The sequence below is a fragment of the Coenobita brevimanus genome, chromosome 115, assembly GCF_032717465.1.
Source record: "Coenobita brevimanus isolate Jiangsu-jjx chromosome 115, ASM3271746v2, whole genome shotgun sequence".
Lineage (NCBI taxonomy): Eukaryota > Metazoa > Arthropoda > Malacostraca > Decapoda > Coenobitidae > Coenobita > Coenobita brevimanus.
The window spans coordinates 24,194,900-24,209,845 of record NC_137068.1 but is presented as its reverse complement, the minus strand read 5'-3'; the positions used below and the strand labels follow the sequence as shown (position 1 = coordinate 24,209,845).

The 14,946-nt window shown below is 43.3% G+C and overlaps 1 protein-coding gene across 1 annotated transcript; it reads right to left on the bottom strand.

The window, feature by feature from the left end:
- Positions 1-3,922: 3,922 nt before the first annotated feature.
- On the bottom strand, positions 3,923-8,359 carry LOC145418566 (uncharacterized). The gene is made up of 3 exons (XM_080286933.1): positions 4,939-8,359; positions 4,225-4,404; positions 3,923-4,080 (listed from the first exon to the last, which is right to left on the bottom strand). The coding sequence occupies exons 1-3, from the start codon at positions 8,357-8,359 to the stop codon at positions 3,923-3,925; spliced, it is 3,759 nt and encodes a 1,252-aa protein (XP_080143059.1).
- Between the last annotated feature and the right edge of the window lie 6,587 nt (positions 8,360-14,946).

Genomic DNA, 14,946 nt, shown 5'->3' with positions numbered 1-14,946 from the left:
GAATCAGCCACCAGTGCAGTATCATCCGCAAACAGCAGCTGCTTCAGATTCCACTCTCCACCATCTACATTCACCAGACTCAGACCTCCACCTAAAACTCTTGCATTCACCTCCCTTACAACACCATCCATGTAAATATTAAACAACCAAGGCGACATCACACATCCCTGTCGCAGCCCCACTCTCACGGGAAACCAATCACTCGCAGCATTTCCCACTCTTACACACGCTCTACTATTTACATAAAAACTTTTCACCCCTTTTAGTAACCTACCATCAAGTCCATACAATCTTAAAACAGTCCACAAAGCCTCCCTATCAATTCTATCATACGCTTTCTCTAAATCCATAAATGCCCAAACCACATCCTTGCCTTTCGCTAAATACTTTTCACACACTTGTCTCACAGCAAACACCTGATCAACGCAGCCCCTCCCTCTCCTAAAGCCACACTGCTCATCACCAATCACTCCCTCTGTACCCTCTCTAACTCTCATAATTAATACTCTACCATACACCTTACCTACAACACTCAACAGACTTATACCCCTAAAGCTAGTACATTCATACTTATCACCCTTGCCTTTATACAACGGGACCACACAAGCACTTGCCCTGTCAACTGGCACCATACCTTTCACAAAGCACACATTCAACAATCTTACTAACCAGTCAACAATAGTCACTCCACCACCCTTCAGGCATTCCACAGCACACCCATCCATACCTGCAGCTTTCCCTGTTTTCATCTCCTTTACTGCCTTCTCCACTTCCTCCTTCGTGATCAAAGAATCATTCAACTCTCCCAACACATTTATTCCTTGCACCCTTCCATCCGCCACAATCTCAGCCACCCTTTCCTCCTCTACATTTAACAATCTTTCAAAATACTCTGCCCATCTCTTCCTTACTGCATCCATCTCAATTAACATCCTTCCATCCTCTGCTTTTACTCGTTCTTCCTTCCCAGACTCTCCCTTTCGCACCCTTTTCACCTCCTTCCAAAACATTTTCTTATTCTGTTGAAAATTCTCTGTCAGCCGCCTACCCCACCTCTCATCTGCTGCCACTTTAGCATCACGCACAGCCCTCCTCCTCTTTTCCTCATACCTTTCATATGACATCTCATCCTTCCTCTGCAGCCACACTTCATATGCACGTCTCTTCTCTGCCACAGCCATACGTACTTCCTCGCACCACCATTCACTTCCTTTTCTTACACCACCACCCACACGTCTCACACCACATACCTCTTCTGCATGCCCCACCACAGCACTCTTAAACAACTGCCATTCCTCCTCCACACTGCCATTTTCCCGATCTTTCATTGTGTTCCATTCATCTTTCAATTTCTCCTGATACTCTATATTTTTCTCTCTTTTATCCAACTCACTCACTTTCAAAACCTCCCTGCCACACCTAACCCTCCTAGCTCTCACCCATCTCTTACCTACTCTTAACTTTCCCTCCACCAGGTAGTGGTCAGACATACCTCCACCCTCCTCTCTCAGAACTCTTACATTCAACAATCTTCCTATTACATTCCTAGACACAACCACATAGTCCATCAAAGCTCTATCAACAACCCTTCCACCCTCCTGTCTCACCCATGTATACTTATAAATATCTTTCTTCCAAACAGCGTATTTCCAATCACCATCTCTCGCTCAACACACATCGCTATCATTCGTTCCCCATTTTCATTTCTTCCAGGCACACCATGCATACCAACTGCACCTTCAACTGCTACATTTCCCACTCTAGCAATCAGATCTCCCATCATTATCACATTCACATTCGCTCCAAAACTCTGCAGACACTCATCAACATCATTCCAAAAAGACTCCCTCTCTTCTTCATCCCTTTCACTACCAGGCCCATATGCACTCACAAACACCCACAACTCACGTTCAAATTTCGCTTTCACCCACATCAGTCTCGATGACACCTCCTTCCATTCAATCACACACTGCTGTACTTCCGGACTCACTAACAAGGCCACACCTTCTCTTGCCCTTCCTCTATCAACACCTGACAATCTTTCATTCACACTTCCAAACATAGACTCACCCTTCCCTTTCATGTTCGTTTCACTCAAAGCTAACACATCCAACTTTCTTCTCACAAACATTCTCCCAATCTTCTCCCTTTTAGCCTCAATCGTACTACATCCACGCACATTCATAGACCCAATCTTCAGGGTACGGGGATAACTCCATCCCCCATCCCTTTCTCTGGCCTGTCTCTTTTTAGGAACTAAAAGACAGAGGAGGGGGTCCCTAGTCCCCTCATATATATTATGCACCCACAGTTGATGTAGTGCTTCCATCTGGTGGCGATACTCTGTGACATGTCAATCTGTTTTTCTGTTTTCAATAATCATGTGACGTCTGGTGGTCCAGTGGCTTAAGGCCCTCCACGGAAAAAGGCAATTAGCCGACCAAAATATAAGTCACGTAAGTGGAGGTCGTAGCACCGTAGGCAGTGCACAGGGATTAAGAAACAGTTCCAGAATAGCGAAAGTTCTAAGAACCTGCATAAAGACTAAGAACCGGTCAACTGTTGCATTGGATTAAAACTACTACCCCAGTTTACACCCAAAATCCTTCACAATTTTTTTTTTAAACCTAAAAATATTCTTTTCATTAATATTTCTCCTCTAAATCCAGCCCCCCCCCCCTCCCTCCTTTCCCCGACATTTTCCTCACAAAACCGTATGCCTCACTGTATTCTTTAAAAAAATAAAGAAAACGCCCTTGTCTTTTCCTCGGTCTTTATTCTCCCTAAACTTCGCCAAACACTTTAAGGTTTCCCGTATTCCGCCACGTATCTCCAACCCTTCTCTCCCCCAAATAACACTTTCTCTTCGTTCATATCCTACAACCACCAACTTCCTGTTGCTTTTCGATCAATCAAATTTCCTTAAGCTTCCTCAGACACCGAAAATTCTTCCCGTTCTCTCCCCACTCCCCTGATTATCTCAACCTGGGAAAGTACCAATAAGAAGTGTTAACATCCGCTAATCCCCAACAAACTTGGAACTATATCTATATATCTATATACCTGGGCTGCTTTCCCAAGGTATGTACACAGATAGATAGTGTTCCAAGTTGGGGGACTAGCGGATGTTAACACGTCTGTCACGATTCAGGTCAGGTAAATGCTAGGATTATATATTAACGATAATTAGCATGTTCGTGACTCCAGTGTTCTTATAGAAAAGACCCTCCGATATCATGCACATCGTTAATTGGGTACTGAAAGAACGCATGTGAAGAATTGGTTTATTACAATTAAGAGCATTACCCATATTAATAACATAACCTAAAGATCCTTAAGCCCTATAATCCTTAACCTAAACCTTAATACTAAAATCAGTAACAAAAGAACAGATCTGCACAGGACAAGGTACACAATACCTCTGGACTTCAGGGTGCATGTCCGCAGGTGTTTCAATACACCTGCATTACACTGGGTATGGGTGAGGTGGATAGAGGCACGAGTGAAACGAGTGGCTGGAGCACTGATAGCTAAGGCGAGGTATGGTAATGTGAGTGGCCAGATAGCAGACAGCACAACACCACTTCCCACACGTACAGCTTAGGTGAAGTAATGGAAGTAGGCTCCATACAAAGCTCCGCAATGGAGAGGGAACAGCTGCGTACCACTCACTGCCAGTGCTGGTCCCCCACTGTCCGTGTTCTCCACTCCAGTCCAGTCATCGCCACCCTTCAACTCCCGCCTCTTCCAGTCCCGAAGCATCGAAACATTGAGTTGAAATAACATGTATTAGAGGCAGCATAGAACATACAAACATTGACTTGACAATACCCCTTTGACAGTAGAACTTACATTCATGTTAAGTTCTCACAAAACATTTATAAGCAAAGTGCATATGACATACTGCATTACAAGTACTCTCCTATAGTACATGCCAATTTATGTTCACATTGTATCTCTCTGAAATAGCATCATAGGCCTCAAAATCCACACAACACATACCTACATGATCTAACATGTCAGAATGCTCAGCACGGCTTAAATAATCTGCTCCAATATTCTCGGCTCCCTTGATATACTCTGTGGTATATTGAAATTGTTGCATATAGAGTGCCCACCTCATAATGCGAGGGTTTCGGTTAATTGTAGTTTTCAGGTAATGTAATGGCAAGTGGTCCGTCTGAATAACGAACCTTCGACCATAAAGAAATTGATAAAACTTACGGACCCCTTCAATTACAGCCAACAATTCCCTTTCCACAGTACTATAGTTGAGCTCTGCCTTCTTAAGCTTCCTGCTTGAATATGCCACAGGCCACAGCACCTCATCGTGATACTGCATTAGGACAGCTCCGATTCCCACTCCAGAAGCATCTATCCTTAAAATAAAGTCCTTACACATATCTGGAAGTTTAAGAATGGGATTACTTGTGAGCTTAAACTTTAAAGTATCAAACGACCTCTGTTCTTGTTCAGTCCATGTAACTTCATTTGGCATATCCTTCTTCGTTAAATTAATTAAGGGTTCTGCTATAACTGAATAATTAGGAATGAAATCTCTGTAATAGCCAGAAAGTCCAAGAAATGAGCGAACTTGTTTCTTTGTCTTAGGTGGCAAGGCTTTAGTGATCTTCTGAATCTTGTCACTTTGTGGCTTACAGATTCCTTTTCCAACTATATGTCCAAGAAAGTTTATCTCTGACTGACCAATTTCACATTTAAGTGGATTTATCTTTAGCCCAGCTTCTTTTAGGCGTAACAGAGTCTGTTCAATGTGTCGGAGATGTTCCTTAAAAGAGCACGAGTGAATCAAAATATCATCTACAAATACTTCAACACCTTCTAAGCTTCCCAAAACTTCCCTCATAACTCTGTTAAAAACAGCAGGAGAATTACACAAACCAAATGGTAGAACATTAAAGTGGAATAATCCCTTACTTGTACCAAAAGCAGTGTATATTCTACTATTTACATGCAGAGGGATCTGCCAGAATCCCTTTGATAAGTCTATCTTAGAAAAGTATCTAGAGTGGGCTAATTTAACCATTATATCCTCTTGTAAACACATGGGTTCAGCATCAAACTGAATCACTTTATTCAGCTTTCTGAAATCACCACATATTCTAACACCGCCATTTTTCTTTTTGACTACAACAACTGGACTACTGTATGGAGAATCCGACTTCTCTATAATCCCGGCTCTCTCCATCTGGTCTAGTTCTTCGGCTACAGCATTCTTCAGATTGTGAGGCACATGGTACGGTTTACACCTGATTGGTCTGTGGTCCGTCAGAACTATTTCATGAGGTTTAACATTGGCAAGTCCTGGAGTGTTTGAAAATACATCAGAATAATGATCCAGTAATCCACGTACCTCTTCCTTTTCCGCTAGTGATAAACACTCTGAAAGTGTGACATCAGACCAAACCGTCGAGGATTCTATCTCTGGCAGTAATAACTGCCCAACCTCTTCAGACTCTTGCATTACCACTGCCGCACAATCCTGAAGTTCATTAGCAGCTGAAACATTAACATGGTTAGGAAGACATTCTTCTTCATTATCTTCCTCATACTTCTTTAACATGTTAATATGGAACTTCTTTCTCTTTCCACAAAAGTCTATTACATAATTCAGTGGTGACGAACAATCTAGTACAACATAGGGTCCCTTCCACTGCATAAGTAGCTTATTCCTGTCACTTGGAAGCAATAGCAGTACCCTGTCTCCCACTTTTAACTTTCTGTCAGAAGCCTTCCTATTATAATAGCTTTTGTCCAATTCCTGTGCCTTCATTAATTCTTCTCTAGCTAATCTACACGTTTCCTCCAGTCGCTCAGCTAAATCAATGACATATTTGTAAGTGGTTACACTTTCTGGTGTGGTCACAGTTCCATCCCAGATTTCCCGTAGAACATTCAGTGGACCCCTAACTGTCCGTCCATAAACTAAATCAAAAGGAGAAAACTTTGTGCTCGCCTGAGGGGCTTCTCTGTAAGCAAATAAGAGTGGAGCAAGGTACCTTGGCCATTCCTTTGGAGCTTCTTTACACATACGTCTAAGCATATTCTTTAAGGTTCCGTTAAACCTTTCGACCAAACCATTCGACATGGGATGATATGGGGTGGTTTTCAAAGATTTGATAGACAAAAGTCTATTTACTTCAGCCATCATTCCTGACGTGAACTGGCTACCCCTATCTGAAAGTACTTCATTTGGAATGCCTATCCTAGAATAAACATCAATCAGGGCATCCGCTACAGTTGTGGTCTCGATATTTGGTAAAGCTACTGCCTCTGGATATCGTGTGGCAAAATCAACCAACGTAAGAATATATCTTGCACCATTGTATGCCCTGGGTGTTATTGGTCCAATTATATCCACTCCTACTCGTGAAAATGGCACCTCAATCACTGGCATGGGATTAAGTTTTCCTGGCTTCACGCTGCCTTTGTTTACCGTTCTTTGGCATTTGTCGCATGACCTGCACCACCGTGTTACATCAGATACCATTCCTGGCCAGAAGAATGAAGCTTGGATCCTGTCTAATGTTTTCTTTGTCTTCAGGTGTCCACTCATGATGCTCTCATGTCCTAGTTTAAACACTTGCTTACGATGTCCTCGGGGCACTATTAGCTGTTCTTTCACATCACCTCTGAATTCTGTTACTCTGTATAATCTTAGGTTTCTCTCTATAAATTTAGAAGTCCTTCCCTTTGATTGAAATGTTCTTCTTGTAAAAATATGTTTTCTCACAGAATTTAAGGATTTGTCACTCTCCAAAGCCTTTAAGAATTCAGAAGTAGACACAAAATCACACTTATTCACCTTTAATGGTTGTGGGGGTTGCTCACCTCGTCGAGTTTGTCCCCTGGTTACAGCAGAAACACAGCTTTCATCCTTAGTCGGCAGTGAATCTTCATTCGAGGAAGAAACAGGAGATTTTTCACTAGCCTCCGATGTCTTCCCAGTAGTCGCCACAGATCCCGTCGTGCTACCAGTCGCCGAACTTTCTGCCAAACTACTAGTTGCTGTGGGCGAGACCTGTTCTAATGAAGGAGCATAAGTTCCTTTACGAATTCCACCCACAACTAGGTCATACACAGGTGACTGGCATACAGCTGCTTGCACAGTCCCCTTCAACCAGGGAGAGTCGATCCCTACCTTTACCTCTGGCAAGATCACTACTGTTCCAGTGGCCAATTTCAGTCTTAAGGTACGACCCGTATAATGTTCTGGGGTTACTAGCTTCTCTGCCACAAGACATAATGTTGCTCCACTATCAAGCATGGCAATCACTGTGTGCCCCTCAACACTACCAGTAGCCAGTGTTAAGCAGTCTTCGTTCTTAAGCTTACGTAATTCACTGGAGACAGTACCACATACATTTAAATTACCTTTACCAGATAACTTAGACTTAGCATTATCATTCAAATGACAGTTATTTCTCCTGTGACCTGGTTTTCCACACAACCAACACAAACCTGTTTTCCTTCCCTTTTCGTCCTTCCCAGTAGATGGTCCTGCTTGAGGAGGCTTAACTGTGTCCGTTTTCTCCTCTCCATCTCCTGTTCTCCTGATTGGCTTCATCTTATTCGTGCTGGCAGGGTGTCCGTGGGCATCCATCCATCGATCAGCTTCCACTGCACATTCTTCCAAACTACGGACATGGCGCTCCTTTAAAAAAGTAGTTAGTGGAAGAGGACACAGTTTGATAAATTCCTCCCTCACTATTAAGTCCGTTATTCCTTCAAATGACTGTACACATCCGTCTGCTTCAACCCACTTGATGAAATGTTTTTTCAACCTGCATATTAACTGTTGAGCAGACTCACCTTCCCGAAACTTAGAAGTTCGAAATCTTTTTCTGCATCCCTCCGATGTAACATCGTACCCCTTCAGTAAAGCAGCCTTGAACTTACTGAAATCTGCCACCACATCGTCTGTGAACATATGGTACATCTCAAGTGCACGTCCTGTTAAGAGAGATGCTAAAGCAGTAGGCCAAATAGCATGTGACCATCCAGCACCTTCTGCTACTCGCTCGAAACGAGAAATGAAGGTGTCAATATCATCTTTAGACTCGTCAAAAGCTGGCAGTTTTGGTGGGTGCACCACATTGGTAACTGGCTGAACAGCAGTACCAGCCGCAGCAGCACTGGCAGCGGCAGCAGCTTTAGAAGCTTCAATTTCAGCTTCTAGTTTTAACCTCGACAGTTCCCTCTCGGCAGCCCTTCTTTCCCTTTCGGCTACCTGCATTCTCTGCCACTCCTCTCTAACCCATTTATGCAGTTCTTCACCAGAGTAACCTAACAGTGAGGCCTCATCATGCAGATCTTTGATGCTCTTTTCCTTATTCATGTTTTCAGGAACAAAGGTTCAAGCAATACCTGTATAACGTATGCAGAATATCAGTCGGGTCCCTGTTCGGGCGCCAATTTGTCACGATTCAGGTCAGGTAAATGCTAGGATTATATATTAACGATAATTAGCATGTTCGTGACTCCAGTGTTCTTATAGAAAAGACCCTCCGATATCATGCACATCGTTAATTGGGTACTGAAAGAACGCATGTGAAGAATTGGTTTATTACAATTAAGAGCATTACCCATATTAATAACATAACCTAAAGATCCTTAAGCCCTATAATCCTTAACCTAAACCTTAATACTAAAATCAGTAACAAAAGAACAGATCTGCACAGGACAAGGTACACAATACCTCTGGACTTCAGGGTGCATGTCCGCAGGTGTTTCAATACACCTGCATTACACTGGGTATGGGTGAGGTGGATAGAGGCACGAGTGAAACGAGTGGCTGGAGCACTGATAGCTAAGGCGAGGTATGGTAATGTGAGTGGCCAGATAGCAGACAGCACAACACCACTTCCCACACGTACAGCTTAGGTGAAGTAATGGAAGTAGGCTCCATACAAAGCTCCGCAATGGAGAGGGAACAGCTGCGTACCACTCACTGCCAGTGCTGGTCCCCCACTGTCCGTGTTCTCCACTCCAGTCCAGTCATCGCCACCCTTCAACTCCCGCCTCTTCCAGTCCCGAAGCATCGAAACATTGAGTTGAAATAACATGTATTAGAGGCAGCATAGAACATACAAACATTGACTTGACAACGTCTTAATGGTACTTTCAGAGGATGAGTTAATCAGGGGGATGGGGAGATCTGGCGAGAGAACAGAGAGAATTTCTGATGTCTGTCTTGAAACAATGAGAATAAAAAACCTTACAGTACTTTCCCGTCCCCCCTAGTCTTTGCTGAGCTAAAAGTTTGGCTGTTAGCCAAGCGTGGTTGTGGTGACGTGAAGTGAGAGTCAAAGAAACGTTTGGTGGTCGGACAGGTATGCTGCAGATAGATACTAGAAAGATAAATAGATAGATAGGTGGTATTGATAGATACCGGTAGTTGATAAAAACCTGAGTGACTGACAGACGAAGAGACACTGACATAGATATATAGTTTGAAAGTACTGCACTCCACAACTCCAGCTCCCTGTTAAGCTGAGAGGTGGGTTATTACAGAAAACTGATAGTGTATGTTAGTTTGGGTATGTCTGCTGGCTCAATGGGTGAGGCAGACTGACATATACGTAGATACCAGTACAGGTATTAAGAGACAGATCTAATGTGTGTGTGTGTGTGTGTGTGTGTGTGTGTGTGTGTGTGTGTGTGTGATATATAGCTATCTACGGTATAAATCTATCCATCTTTCAGTTACCATATCTATCAGCCTTTCTACTTATAATTTCAATTAGGTACCGACCAATCTCTCTCTCTCTCTCTCTCTCTCTCTCTCTCTCTCTCTCTCTCTCTCTCTCTCTCTCTCTCTCGCTGTCCTAATGTAGTCCACCTTTTCCCTGCTCTCCCCATTTCTTCTCTTAATGCTCTCTTCATTACTTAATTTATCGTTTTCTCCTTTCTTTGCCACAAATACTATGTCTTTTTCAAACGTTCTTTTCATTTAAAGATGTATATCAAATTGTTTGGCTGATTTCACTAGGCATGCTGCTAATAAAACACACACACACACACACACACACACACACACACACACCAGCTCCTAGGGTGGTACAAAGGCGTCATGGGCCTGAATGAGTTAACAAAAACTGCTTATCCTTTGACTAACAAATATCTCCCGTAAAATAAAGTCAATAAATACGTCATCGTGCTGAACGGGTTAAAGATTGTATTAATTCACCACCGACCGTCAGCCAACAAACCTCTCTCTCTCTCTCTCTCTCTCTCTCTCTCTCTCTCTCTCTCTCTCTCAACCTTGCAAAGTCAAGTTAATGTGAGAACAAATAATAAAGTCTTGCTTGAAGTAAGTGTAAGACCTGAAAAAGCAGGATGGAGTGAGAGGAATGATGGGTAAGGGAGGCGGCAACAGAGGAAGCAGACTGACAGGCAAAGCAGGAAGAAGACAAATGTGAGTATGAATGGAAAAACTGAAAACATTGCTGAAGAAGAGAAGAAACATGGTGGGAGGAAAAAGCTGAAAGGAGGAGTGGGAAGGAACGAGGATAAACGAGATGAGAATGATACTCAAAAAGGGAAGGACGAAATAATTAGGATAAAAGAAAGATTATGCTGATGAATGAGCTGGTCAAGAGGCAAAATGATGTGAGTAAAAAGGTTAATACGAGGAGCAGGAAGTAAACACAGTAATTATCAATAACACAACCAACTTAGAAACTAAAAAAAAAAAGTTAAAGGGCATGGAGGATATATGGGTGAAAGAGGAAGCGACAGAGGAAGGAAGGAGGGTGCTTGAAAAATGGTGGGAAGGATATTGAAGGGAAGGAGCAGGAAGAAGGCGGGATAAATGTGAGCAAGAAAGGAAAAAATTCAAGGAAAGGTTGATACGAAGAGAAGCAGAGGAAAAATAAACACTTGAGAAAAATGATGAGAAGAGTGTGACTGAAAATGGGGAGAGGGAGGTTAAAAGGAAGAAAAGACAAAAAAAAAAAAAAGGAATAATATGAGGTACAGAGAGAGGGAGATTATATGGAAAAGAAGAAAAAAAATATATAAATATGAGGTAAAGAGCCAGGTGATGGGGAAAAGAAAAAAAGAAACTTACAAAGCGAAGGTGTGTGTGTGTGTGTGTGTGTGTGTGTGTGTGTGTGTGTGTGTGTGTGTGTGTGAGAGAGAGAGAGAGAGAGAGAGAGAGAGAGAGCAGTGTCCATGACACTGAGAGGGGGAAAAAATCGAAGGAAAATATATGTTACAAAAAAATCAAGAGTCGATAACATCTGTTAAGTCCTTCAGGGGATACGATTCGGAAGAAATGGAGGGGAAAGGTGAGGTAAGAAGAGTGGAAGGATGAGGAAAGAAGGGAAGAGTAATAAGTGGAGAGGAGAAGAGATTAGAAAGGAAAGAAGGGAAGGAAAGGAGGAGGAAAGGAAGAGAATAGGTATGAGAACGGAATAAAAGATCCCAAAGGGAAGAGAGGAGAGGAGAGGAGAGGAGAGGAGACGAGACGAGACGAAAGGAGAGGAGAGGATAATGAAGGGTCAATAAGGTGTGTTAGTGTTTCGGAGGATATGATTCAGAAGGAATGGTGGGAGAGAGGGAGAGAGAAAATGGGAGGAGAAAGCCGAAGACAAAATAGTGATGGACAGAAAGATGGAAAGAGGAAATGGAAAGAAAGAAAAAAGAGGAAGGGAGGAGAAGACTGATGAAAGAAAAGAAGGAGAAAAGGGAAGCGAAAAGATATATATGGATTAAACTGGAACGATAAAAAATGAATTAAAAGAACACAATTAATGAACGACAGTCGAGGTTCAGGCACGGTGAGGCACGGGTGAGGTAGGGTGAGGCACGGATGAGGCAGGATGGGATACGGATGAGGCAGGGTGAGGTAGGGATAAGCCAGGGTGGGGCAGAATGGGATAGGGATGAGGCAGGGTGAGGTAAGGACACGCCAAGGTGAGGCAGGATGGGATAGGGATGAGGCAGGGTGAAGTAGCGATAAGTATGGTGAGGCAGCGATAAGCCAGGGTGAGGAAGGATAAGGTAGGATGGAGTCAGTGGCATCCTTGAGTTAAGACATCTGACCTCTGTCGAGACAGACAGACAGACGGGTTCGCAGACGTGAGGAATTTCCCTTCCCAAGACCTCGATTTTATTTACTTACATTTATCGAACTACCCCTCTCTCTCTCTCTCTCTCTCTCTCTCTCTCTCTCTCTCTCTCTCTCCCCAGTGGAAGAGTTCGGTCATAAAGTGCGTGGAGAACTGCCAACTAAGGACTCCACCCTGCATGTCCTTACACACAAACACACACACACACACACACACACACACACACACACACACACACACATCCTGGCACTCCCACACAACCCTCAGAGTGCATTAGTCTGGCACTCATAAACACAAGCATTACACACACAACTCTAGGCCTGAGAGAGAGAGAGAGAGAGAGAGAGAGAGAGAGAGAGAGAGAGAGAGAGAGAGAGAGAGAGAGAGAGAGACTCCCTTCACACATTAGGGTACTTCATTCAGCCACTCTATCCTTAAAGGTAATGACGTAAAGAAGGAACACAAGTTTCCTTGGATACTCTTCTTATCCTTTTAGGTCTACTTACACTCACTAGCTTTTTACCAGAGAGACGTATCGAATCGGAGAGAAAGTAGAGCAAGGGAGAGGAAATTATTAGCATTAGAACATATAAGACTGGAAAGGAAAGAGAAAGATAAGTAAAGTACACACCGGCAAAGGAATAACTATACCGGTAAGATGTGAATCAACTCCTTGCTCAATAAAAGCAGAATATTAGAACAGAGTTACATTGCCTACATACGCACACACGATAAAATAAAAAAAGTATCGGTGCACATTTGGCCCGAAACAATTTGACGCCACGGACGATGGACTCTAGAATTGTTTGATGATTTTTCCCCCTTGTTGTCAGACATGCTTACATAAGTCAGAGATAGGTTTGATAGGACAATTTAAGGTTGATGTTATCTCCCGCCTTTAGAAAGCGGAGCGATAATGTTTTTCCCTTCCTGTGTGTGTGTGTGTGTGTGTGTGTGTGTGTGTGTGTGTGTGTGTGTGTGTGTGTGTGTGTGTGTGTGTGTGTGTGTGTGTGTGTGTGTGTGTGTGTGTGTGTGTGTGTGTGTGTGTGTGTGTGTGTGTGTGTGTGTGTGTGTGTGTGTGTGTGTGTGTTCCCATTATATCTCATGAACGGACTGAAATATCAATATGAAACCTTCAGGGTATCAATATATGGCCTTATCTTGGACTTGGCGAACAGTATATTCTGGAGGGCGATTAGCATTCGGCTCCGGAATGCTTTTCTTTCATTACTGGATGCATATTCAGATGATAATTAATTTTGCAACTACCACAAGCTATATTGATCATTTCACATACCATCGCACCACTCCTGCACGATACTTTTTTTTACCGTGTGTATACACACTATTACACGCATGAAAGAGGAAATTAAAAGCAAAATACATATACATGCATCGCACAAACCATCATACACATAACATACATATACATACACTAGCATACCTATATACATAAAAGTCTCTCCAGAGTAGTCAGACAGGAGGTTTGATTTGACTAGCAACCAAAGAGACGCATGCGTACTTCATAACTAAAGCTCTTAACATTTCATGTAACCACAACTTAATAATATAATACTTGTTGTGTCAAAAGTGCACCTGGTCTCCGTGTCAGGAAAATATTCAGGTAAAGTGTCACAGTTTTTGCCACAATGTCTCGTTGGCAAAATGCTTCACAGAGTCACTGGCGAAAAAAGTCTCATCACCTCATCCCCGTCTCTCTTCCCCTCCCTCTCTAATGCTTATTTCCCCTCTCCTATCCTTGTCACCCTCCCCTCCCCACTATCCTCCCTTCCTCCTCCTGTTCCTTCTCCGCGTTCTTCCATGCACACATTCAGTTGTGCAGGTTGATGGTACGTGTAATACAGCGGTGTGGGTGTACCAACAATGACATATACAACATGTCATATCACTGCACGACTTACCTCTATGTAGCTCTTATCCTCTCCTTTTCCTTACCCCCATTCCCATTCCCTTTCCCTCTCCCGCACACCCTTTCCCTCTCCCACTCTCCCTTCCTCCATTTCTCCAACCCCCACACCATCTATCCCTCATTTCCACTCGATTCACCCACTCACTTACCCTGTCAATCCTTCATCCTTCCCCTACTGCCCTCACTCCCTCCCTCATACCTTCACTCCTTTTCCCATCTCCACTCCCGCTCATTCCCTCTCCCTCTCCCTACTACAAATCAGGTGGTAGGTGGCGGCGACCATCACCCACTCACTTGATGTAGTGCTGCCTATTTCTTCCTTCACATTTACCATTCTTTTCTGTGTCTGTCCTCCTCTCTTTCATTTCTTCCACAATTCTTGTTACTTATTATTAGTCTTCTTTCTACTTCAAGTAGCTCTACATTAAATGACGAGCCTAATGGTTTCCTGTAACCCTGGATACAATTTACAGCGCTGGGAGGTAACCATATAACCAAATAACGAGGTGAAGTGCAGTCTATTATGATGTCCCTGTTAAATGGGTGAAGACGTAAATACGGTGTCCACCCAGGAACAAACCTCCAGAGTCTTCCCCAAGCATTGCTTTAGATAGGCGTTGTCTATTGTTTGGGAACATCAATTCACTGCACGGGACACCCTGCAGGGGCGGTTTCTTGCCAGCGGTTGACGAGTCTGCTCGGCCAGACAGACTGGGGTTGATTAACAGCAACAACAACTTTCATTCTTTCCACTCTTTTTTTCAGTACCTCTTCCCCGACTCACCCTTACTCTCATACTCCCTCTCCATCACTTCTTCCTTCTCTCTCCTCCCCTCCACAACTCTCCATCTCATACCTCCACTAACTCCCACTCTGAAGGATTACGCAGCCTAAGTTTTGTGAAGTGAATGATCTTGCTTG

Bases quoted from the DNA above. Each gene is read 5' to 3' on its own strand.
- LOC145418566 (XM_080286933.1), bottom strand. From the start codon at position 8,359: ATGAATAAGGAAAAGAGCATCAAAGATCTGCATGATGAGGCCTCACTG. The intron at 4,405-4,938 runs GTAAGGGATTAT...TTAAACTTCCAG, and splicing joins ATACACTGCTTTTGGTACAA to ATATGTGTAAGGACTTTATT. The intron at 4,081-4,224 runs GTAAGTTTTATC...AATATACCACAG, and splicing joins GGCTGTAATTGAAGGGGTCC to AGTATATCAAGGGAGCCGAG.